Genomic DNA, 10,199 nt, shown 5'->3' on the forward strand with positions numbered 1-10,199 from the left:
TGTGGAGTCTATTAACAGCACCCATGCAGTTCCGGACACTAAGCTTAATGTAACAACATAACAAAAAACAAGAATGCAAGAAAAAGAGACAATGGCAAGGGAGTCTTGCCAAACAACCGCGCATCAACAGCAGTCCTCAAATATCAGAAAGATTGACGGTGGATGGGCACCATTTGTAATGTGCATCCAAACTAGAGCTCTGCCACAAAAAAAACCATGCTGCCAATGCACAGAGATATTTTGCACACACCTACCTCATTGAGGGTGACGGAGAACTTGTCCAGCTGCAAGTTGCAGGTGAAACGTGGCTTTGACCGGACCCTGAGGGGCTGCGGTGAGCAGTTTCGAGAGATCTGCGTTTGGAAGCTGGTCGTCGCCAGCAGGTACGCGTGCGGTTTCACGCTTCGTGCACTGCTCAGCACGTGTGTCTGTTGCTTCTTCATAGCTTCCTGCACCCACAAAGCGACCAGCAGAAAGTGTGAGATGCAAACATACAAGAAAAGGGGTGATGCTGAAATGGAAAGTGTGAGCCGATGCAGTTGCAAAGATCCGGTGTAAGCATGAACTGCTCACATTCGAGAAGACATCACCACAGACGAAGTTAAGGCCACCCATACTGAGAGTTTACAACACTCTAGTGACAAAGATGCCGCTTCAACTGAAGTGAACTCTCACAAGCTAGAGAAAGTCAAGAAATAAATGAAGAGTGCCAACCATCACAGCTGATTATGCAAGCAAACTGATACAGTGCACCGCTGTTCACTTGCGAACAATGACCATGAAGTCCTTTTCAGTCTTGAAGCCATCAGTTTGAAATGAGTGTTGGGAAAATTCATAAACGTAATTTTCTCAGCTATAAATCACCTCCTACTGCTCGACCAACATCAAGAAAGTCAGAAAGAGCTATAGAATTGATTTTCACTCAAAACAAAAAATTTAGATGGCAATGTCTCAATGTCCCATTAACGTCCAAATGATATGATCAAACAACAAAAAATTAAACAGCTATATACTCTCGAGGCGGCATACCAATGCAATTTTTGAACATTTTTGTAAGATTCGAAAAGCCATAGAAAAGCATGAATAATTATTTTCAAGCCATTTTTTCATCAACAATGTTGCAGTCAGGAAACTTAGTTAAGAGAAAGGAAAATATACTTTCACAACACTATGAATCTGTCACAACTATAAAAGCTGTCTCCTCTGCCATATACAAACATGGTTTTTTTTGCTTAAACACCTTAAATACCTCTCATCAAACCTACTCTCTCTATGGAGTAGCCAGGGGCAGCGAGTTGCTTCACAAAAAATCTCTTTGTGAAAAACACCTTTTTTTATTGGTGGAAGAACTTTCTCTCAGCCCTTCACCCCTTCCAAGAAAAATATTAAAAAGGAATCGGCCATTCACAACACTAAAAACATTAGCCTTCTTTTTTCTTTATGTGCTAGTCCAGGAAATGCTAAACATGTGTCAAGGCTGTTCTGAGCAGTTGTCGACACTATGTAAAAGTTGAGCCAAATAGGCACGGCCTGCTAGAATGCACTGACAACCAAATTTTGATGAAACATTATGCTTTGTTTAGTGCACAACATGGTCTGAATGCAGTAGAGTACTTAAGCACTGGGACTCAACGTACGGCCATCGCAAAGATGTCCAAGCCTCCCAGCAGGGCCACGTCACTGTCCCAGTAGACTGCAACACCGCTGAGCTGTACCGACTGGTTGGCGACGTCATCTGCAGGTTCAGAGCCCGATGTCTGCGAGGCAGTCTGTAATGAAAAATATATGAACACTGATACCTAATACCCTACAAGAACGCTCAATGGTATTTCAATTGCCCAGGTTTTTTTCCTTAAGAGTCAACAAATAAAAACAAAAAGGACTTGGGAGAACTTATAGAGGTTCCCCATATTTTCTAATCATATAGAGAAACTATCTACAATTAAAATGACTACTAAATGGCCTACAAATTGAAACAGGAGAAAGGTTCACATAAAACGACTGATACGCATGGTTAAAATGAATCGTCATTCAGCACTTCAATCGAGGTGATGCTGAAAAGTGAGTTCATTACAAATGCGAAGCTGCTTCTAGAAAACAAAAAGATATTTACAAAAGTTAAGAGAAAAAGTGAGCACACATAGTTCTCTTACGTCATTTGTTGCTGATGCTGATGCTGCTGTTGCAGCTGCTTGAGATGATAAAGTCTGGATGGTGATGCCACAAGCAAATGGGTTTCGAGAATCTGTGCAGCCATCTTCATACCTGATGTGGATATCTTTGATCTTAAACTGAAAAAAAAGAAAGGGTGCTGATGTTACAACTTCAGAATTTTCTAAGTAGGAGCAAAAGAACAACATCCAGAAATCATGGTTCTTTTTAGCAAGTATTCACTCTACTGTTGTCATATTCTGTGCTGCTGCAGTGCCGATATTCCAAAAATTAAAGCGAGCGTCTTACGTAGTGATATAATCGATTATATAATAATATAGTCTAATATAATATTTAATCGAATATTTTCTGCTACCGACAACAACATGGCAGAAATAATTTCTTTTAATGTACAAATACCATTTTTTAATGAACACACTGCAACACTTCAAGATGCTCAGAAGTATGAAGGAATGTAAGCAGGCATGAGAGCTAGCTGGTTTGTTTTATATGGAATCAACAGACAACCATTTACATACAAGTAACGGCTACTAGTGTCATGTATTTTGATATAATTAATCAAGCAATAATAATGACTTAACCCACATTTTACAGCCACATGACCATGTAAGCCAGTAAACAAGAATCAAGATTCAAAACACTAAAAAGTATATTTAAAAAAAAAAATTGCATTTTTTTCTTCTTTGAAAAGAAGACAAGTACAGTGCAATCAAGTTACGCATGTAGCATGCATACATACACATAAGAATATAAGCAAATAAATATTTAAATCACTTTTAAGTGGTGTCTATAGTTAGCACATGAAAAAAGATCTCAAACAAAAATTGATGTATGAAGCAAAAATACACTCCAACAGCTTTAGTGACTCGTGACATCGAATGTGGAACAAAATGTGATTAAAATATTACATGCAGTGTAAATTAAAAGTCGTCACATGTCTCAAACGATTTTAACTCATAAAGAAACTAATTTCACTTAAAGACTAAATGTCAAAAATTTTAGGCTTGGTGCAATTCAACTCACGACTTTTAATTTGCAAACTATACATGCTAATGAATAGGCCACATAAGGCATTGTATTTTTCATACTTGGCATTTATTATATGTGGTTATGTACATGTGGTTATGCTTGTAGAGTTTGAGAACAAGCAGGAGTCTCTTATATAGAAGTGACATCTTCAAACTTTATGCTAATGAGCATTTGTGCAATCAGAGAGGTCCACAGGCTGCTATTACATTATACCATTAAGGCAGAGCTTAAGTGTCTCTTTGTATAGACCTATTAGAAAAACATTGTTTACACATCAAGAAATTCCTTTAACAGATAAGCCAACACACAATATAAGCACAACTGCATACCTAAAAGCCAAAATTTCTGCAAATTAAGAGAGCTGAATTATTCAACTTTATAAACTTATTTCCAAGTTTTGTGCCTTAAGGATGCCGACAGCCACTGACACCAAGGAAAGTGTAGGAGACATTTTGTGAAATAATAATTGATTCATTTATTGGCTGAAAGATAACCGATTACAAAGTTTGAGAAACAAATGCGCACAACCACTGGCATCCGAATTCACGACCTCTGACGTTTGTTACAGTACACCTTTCGAGTTTATCACTGATAGGGATTCATCCCGTTCACCTTCCAGTTGTCATTATAGACAATATCCTCATGTTTATCACCACTGACCCCCGCCTCTCACAACTTAGTAACGCAGTATGATATACCCCTTTAGCCCTTTATACGTTATACATGCATATAAATGGTGAAACTGAACTCAGAATAGCGTTAGAAGTTAAATGACTGCACTTTCAAGCTGTTTAACCACTGGTTTTGAAGAAAAAAAGAAAGGGGTAAACTCCCTGTTCCAATAACTTCGTAAAATGACTTGAAATATAATCCCTTCTACACCTCAGTCTTTTTAGAGCCCAACAGAACTTGCAATTGATATTAAAATTGCTTCAAGAAGTAAGCTGACTGACAGAAAGGCTAAACAGCTATACAATTTCCTAACTGCTTTTTCTTATCACAAAGTTCCACATTGAACTGCACACCAACCCTTGTAGAAACACAAAGAACACCAAGCAGGCCTATCAGCAAAAGGTAAAAATACACCGAATCGTTTGTTTCACAGTTCAGTAGCATTCAGCAAGCAGAAATATGGTACAAAGTGTGCTACTATCTGTTTGCCAGTTCTTGAAGTTCATAGAAAGAAATGTGTGCCCTTGTCTTATAAAGGGTTAAATAAATTTGAATGCTGCTACCAGCTATAATGACAATCAGTAACAGACCCCGAAACTCATCAATTACTTATGCACAACAAATGCAGACAAATATTTTTGTTCGCCCATCAAACACTCGGAAAAAAATACACTTCCACCTTTGAGCAATGGTATTACTAAATAATAGAGAACTGCCTTAATCACTCGCCAATAATTGCATTTTTGGCTTGAAAATTCAACCTTAAAGAAGTTCCAGTGCCCTTTTTCCGCATGTCTACCCTGTTCCTTGAAGTTTCACCACACTCAAACTTGAAATTTGCGCTTCCCGAGGCAAAGACATGTTCACATAAGTAAAATACACAGGAATCAACCACCAGCTTTGGCAAAGCATGTTTAATCTTGTCAGTGCTAAGGCAAAGGTCCACATCTTTAAGCCCTTCCTTTCCAACATGAATAACAACTTACCTGAAGGTTCTTTATGATGTTTGTCATCACTGAAGTGCCACAGGTTAGCCATGCTGCATATGAGTATGCATAATACGAAGGTTCCTGCTTTGATTCATAACTGGCCTGCACAAAGAAAATGTAAAATTTTCAAAAGATAAGCCTTTTGCATATCCCATGCTTCTTTCTCACTCGGCAAAGAAAAGTTATATAATTCCCCTATATTGCAACTCAAGCTACATTTCTAAACAGGGTCAACCCTATAGCCATAAGGAATGTAGTTTTAATTTTTAAAGCAAGAGCATTAAAGCTCCCGTCTCCAGAAAATCCGGTGCCAGCATTGTCGGCACAGTACGTAAAAAATCATGGTGACAGCTGTGACAGATTATAGCTGGCAGCTGACATGGCGACATTGATTGGCAAGACACTAATTGGTCGGCAGAGTAGTGCGATGCTGCACAGCCATGTGACATGACCAACTCGGCAGCTCAAATGGGAGGCTGTGGGCAATCAAACATTTCAGGATCTTTGCATTCTGAGACAGACGTGCTACCCATAGGCCATGCAGGCATGTTCAAAATGGCATGCTTTATATCTATATGTTGGGTAGTCTCTCAGATAATATATAGTAGCTCATGACCCTATGCTAAAGAGTATTTGCGAGATAGCAGAGCCACAAATTCAAGGATTAGCGATAAACCGAGAGGCAAAGTGCCTGTAAGCAAACAAAGCTCCACAAGGAGAGCTGTAGACGAAAGCTATTACCACTCTCACATCACACTCTTAACCCCTTGGCTTTGACGCCGCAGTTTCTCTGCCGTTGACCACGTGCTGCGCTGTATAAAAATCGCTATGAAGTCACACAAAAAAGTTGCAAAAAAAAAAAAAATAATAAACCTTGTTTTTTTTTTTGTTCACAATTACCTACTCCATAAATATCTGCGAAAATAAAAGGCCTAGAAATGTAGGCATGTGAAGTGTAAGCAGTACAACCTCTATTTCTTTGGAAACCAATTTTCTTTGTTATCACTGCCATTATCTACGTTTCATTATTTCCCAAAGAGCATCCTTATCACCACAGACGTCACTGCTGTCAAATACAGGTTCAACAACATCCCCTGTCGTCAAACCGCGATTTCGCGATGGCCCCACAATTTGAACGAGATGGGAACACGGACATTAAAAAGAAGTAACACCTCCACTTCAGACATGGTCAACTATGTCCATCTAGTGGAAAACATATTCATCAAAAAAATCAAATTAGGGTATAATTTAAACTGTGCTGCCATATATGAAACACTGTCGAAAACGGCCATTCTATGAGCTGTCTGAGCGACTGGAGAAGCCAGTGGGTTAAAGGTGGAGTTGAGGCGTCCTCTCACACAAATTTTTATTTTGTAAAAGTCATACTATTAGTACCCTGAAGAAGCACAATGACATGTTAGCAAGAAAAAAAGGAGGAAGGGTTCCACATAAAGGACACTATTAAAGGTTCTTTTAACCTAATATAAGGTTGCTATGCCTGTCAACAAAACAGGTAGAGCAGTATCAGCAATGCTTCATTGAGGTTTCACTGAGTTATGTGCCATCAGAGAATACTTCTAGGTACTGACTTGTATATGCTGAAGGCCTAGACCGTGAACTGCCATAGGGATGCTTAAAATTCCTCTTCTTCAATTGCATGTGTGCAGCTAAATAAAAATTTAGCCATCGGACTGCTAAACTATTTAGGCCGAGTTATACAGACCTTGAGAAATGTAACCTCTATGATGCAACAAAAGGCATGCACTATTTGATGAGCTCACATAAAAATGAATGAGTTAAGCGAAGACAGGACTGATCAACATGCAGAATAAAAGGAATGGGCGTAGTTTCCCTCAGCTGAATGGGACGCTTGGTTTGCCCACAATGCTCACACATTGTAAGAAGACAATAAATAATTGTGAAATTGTTGGTGTAAAACTGTTCGTGCACTGCAATTAGTACAATACAAAAGATAACTCCATAGACAAAAATTCTGCCATGCCACAGCATAGCAGCCTTCCCAACTGCCATTGTAAAAGAGAAGAAGGATAAAGGTGATGCAGTACTCATGCAGTACTCATGCAGTACTAGCCATTACTGCAAAATGCAAACTCAAGCACATTGTTAGGATCCAAACCTGGGCCATGCAATGAATGTTTTCGTTCTCTCTCTCTCCACAGTACCAAAATACTCCGCAAACATGGAAATCGGACAATGGCTTTCAATACCAAGAGAGTAATGGCAGAAGTTTGGCAGGTGACCAACTAGTTTGAAATTGATTTTTGGATTATAACAGTGTGATACTTCAGGCTTGGTTGGTGGAGGCTAACCAAGAGGGTTCTACTTAAGTTGAGGACAATGCAGAGGGCTATGGAACTAAAAATGGTAGGGGTAACATTAAGAGATAGGAAGCGTGCAGATTGAGTTAGAGAAATAACTCAAGTTACTGACATTCTAGTGGAACATGGGCGGGACACATAGTGCGAAGAGAGGATAACCGATGGTCACTTAGGGTAACAAACTGGATTCCAAGGGAAGGAAAAGCGTAGCAGGGGGCGGCAGAAAGTTAGGTGGGCAGATGAGGTTAAGAAGTTTGCAGGGGTCAAGTGGATGCAGCTAGCACAGAACAGGGTTAATTGGAGAAATATGGGAGAGGCCTTCGCCCTGCAGTGGGTATAGTCAGGCTGATGATGATTATACTTCAGGCCCTAAAATGTCCCAAGCAGTACTGGCACTAAAGATAAAATAAAAGCAAAGCAAAGCATGGGTCATATTGACAGGCCATGAACTCAAGCTAAAACACAGGTGCACGAGTGCACTGCAGATAATCTACTCTAATCAGAAAATCCACAAGAAAATTAGCAATACAAAGATAAAATGAGGAAGTAGAAAAGTATTTCTATTGCTCATATAATAGGGGTGACAGGAATAACCGCAAGCAGGGGATAACACACTATAGATGGCCTGACTCATCAAATGATGGCCAGCAAGTGATACTGAAAACAATGTGCACATTATGGCAGATACAAAATTACCACACAAAGAGTGCACACCAACATTTCGCAACAATTTTGCCTACCTTCCATTTGGCTTCCATAGCATCCAGCTTAGAAATCTTGACATTTTGCAATACTTGTTCTTCACGTGCTTCGTCATACTATGAACAACAAATAATAAAAAATTAAAAGTGAACTTTCCTGCCTTTAGGCATTATGATGCCAATTTAGCCCTTTAAAATTTATCCAATGAAACTTAAAAAGTGACTATTATAAGGAAAACTACTTCGAAGTAGTTGAAGTGAAGAAACTCATCTCAAACAAGTCTCCACTGCGAAACACTCCATATCGATGACTACAGCCGTATGGCATAAGGAAAAAATCATCAAGGAGAAATGTTTTACTATGTGCATTATACCTAATATGCTAGAAAGTGTTTTCTTGACCATGTGGCAGCTGCTTACTATCCACAACCCATCAGATGCAGCTCACAGTAACAAAATAGCAAATCAGCAGAAATAGTGAAAATAGAGAAGCCGACTAAAGCAAGTGAAGCTGTGACTTTAATAAGCATGCAAGTACTGATGCAAGGATACTTATCAAAACAATGCTATACACATGAAGTCCAAGCACTGACCAGCGAAATAAGCAGTATTATATAAGAATTATATACTCTAGAGGCACACTCACTACTCATGTTTGCATGCTGACACATTAGTAACTGGCAATCCTAGAGTAGCATTGAATTCTTTTTTCCTTCTTTTTTTTTTTGTAATATAACATTGTTTATTGCCTCAGGGCATCAAGGAATATATATAAAAGGGAAAATAAGAATATTAAATGAAAGAGATAGAGTTATTTAAATATCAAGACACACCAATTAATGGTGATCAAACGAATGCTATAACTATTTGAGCGTCACATGGGCACTTATGAAGGATGCCAAGGATTAAACAGAACAGAGCAAAACTTACATCATCAAGAGACACTGGTCCAATAACTATGTACAGCTGTTCAATGGTAATCAGCCAAGGCTCACTGCGCAGTCTTGTCACTGGAATTTTCAAGCTCAACTTTCCAATGAAACCTGTTTTCAAGAGTCAGAGAAAAAGAGCGAAGTGTTAATTTTCTTTTTGTCGCATCCTCAGAAAGCCTAAGGGAACAACTCAAGAACCAACTATATTTACCCGCTTTGATTTCCAACGGCAGTAACAGATGTCGAAACGCATCCTTCTTGAGTGGTAGGTTTTCCAATTCAACTTGGCCTGCCAAACGACGCAAATCAGATCAGCATTGGAAGCAGACACACCGAAATTGCGAGACGCCAGAGAGAAATGAACTGTCATTAGAAAGTTTAAAACAGCTGACCTCTGAGTAACCCAATTGACAACTGATGCGTGTTCAGGTTCTCGACGTAACCTCCAACATAGGTGTTGAGAACCCATGCTGCAAGACCTTCCAACATGCTTGCCCTGCATGAACGAAGGATAGAACTGCAACTCGCGGACATTTCGCAAATACTATTTATGAACGTTTCCGGTTATGACCGATCATCAGCATGTAGAGATCGAGAACGGCTGCATCGATCTCATATACCGAGATTGTTATATCGCAAACGAAAGTTCACCTTTCGGAGCTCCGTCCGATTTCAGCCTAAGGGCCGACAAATTTTACGCCTCTCCGCGCAATTGAATACTTAATTCCAACGCAAAATTACGGAAACTCGCACAAGCCTGTTTCGCAAGGTTAAGCCCACATTTTCCTCGGTCCATAAGCCATGTGAGTGGCGAGCACGGGGAAGAGACTTCTTTTGAATTTGTCCATTCATTACCCCGCTCTTGCCGGGACTACAGAAGACTGGTAAGCAATGTTCTGAAACACTCCTTTACCTCAGGATTCTTCCTCGACTCCTCCTATGTTTACAAACTGCAAATAAGCCATGACAGCAGCACTACCAACACCGCTCAAATCAGGCAACGCAACACCAACGCGGGCACGGCAACGTTCATACTCCTCGCTACTACTCCATCGAAATGATAACAAAGCGACAGGGGCGACATCTACACTGCCTGCAAACGCTACAAGCGCCACGGCGGAATTGTTTAGCGCGGGAAAATTGGTTTCATTGCCAAACGTTCAGTTCGGCGGTTGTTAGGAACTTCGGCAAAGGCCTAATTTCCAAGCAGGCGGCCAGTCTATTGAGAAACCACCCGCTCAACCGGGGGGTTTCAGTCATCTGGGTTCCAACTCACGAGGGTCTGCCAGGCAATGAGGCTGCCCATCGCCTCGCTCGAGGTGTATACACTCGAGCGGCCATTGAGACCCCGCTACCCGGAGACAA

General features: G+C 40.1%; 1 protein-coding gene across 2 annotated transcripts in view; it reads right to left on the reverse strand.

The window, feature by feature from the left end:
* Window positions 1-9,882, reverse strand: part of Vps13D (vacuolar protein sorting 13D) — a 120,659-nt gene extending 110,777 nt beyond the window's left edge. For both annotated transcript variants that reach the window (XM_084598941.1, XM_084598940.1), the window contains exons 1-9: window positions 9,748-9,882; window positions 9,227-9,330; window positions 9,046-9,123; window positions 8,833-8,945; window positions 7,942-8,019; window positions 4,860-4,964; window positions 2,154-2,291; window positions 1,638-1,769; window positions 255-449 (exon numbers count right to left, since the gene is read on the reverse strand). In XM_084598941.1, coding sequence (XP_084455067.1) covers window positions 255-449; window positions 1,638-1,769; window positions 2,154-2,291; window positions 4,860-4,964; window positions 7,942-8,019; window positions 8,833-8,945; window positions 9,046-9,123; window positions 9,227-9,323 — 936 coding nt within the window. In that variant the 5' untranslated portion in view covers window positions 9,324-9,330; window positions 9,748-9,882. The remainder of the gene's footprint in view (window positions 1-254; window positions 450-1,637; window positions 1,770-2,153; window positions 2,292-4,859; window positions 4,965-7,941; window positions 8,020-8,832; window positions 8,946-9,045; window positions 9,124-9,226; window positions 9,331-9,747) is intronic.
* Window positions 9,883-10,199: the final 317 nt, after the last annotated feature.

The sequence above is a fragment of the Amblyomma maculatum genome, chromosome 3 (assembly GCF_055883805.1).
Source record: "Amblyomma maculatum isolate TAMU_Amacu chromosome 3, ASM5588380v1, whole genome shotgun sequence".
In the NCBI taxonomy this organism is placed as follows: domain Eukaryota; kingdom Metazoa; phylum Arthropoda; class Arachnida; order Ixodida; family Ixodidae; genus Amblyomma; species Amblyomma maculatum.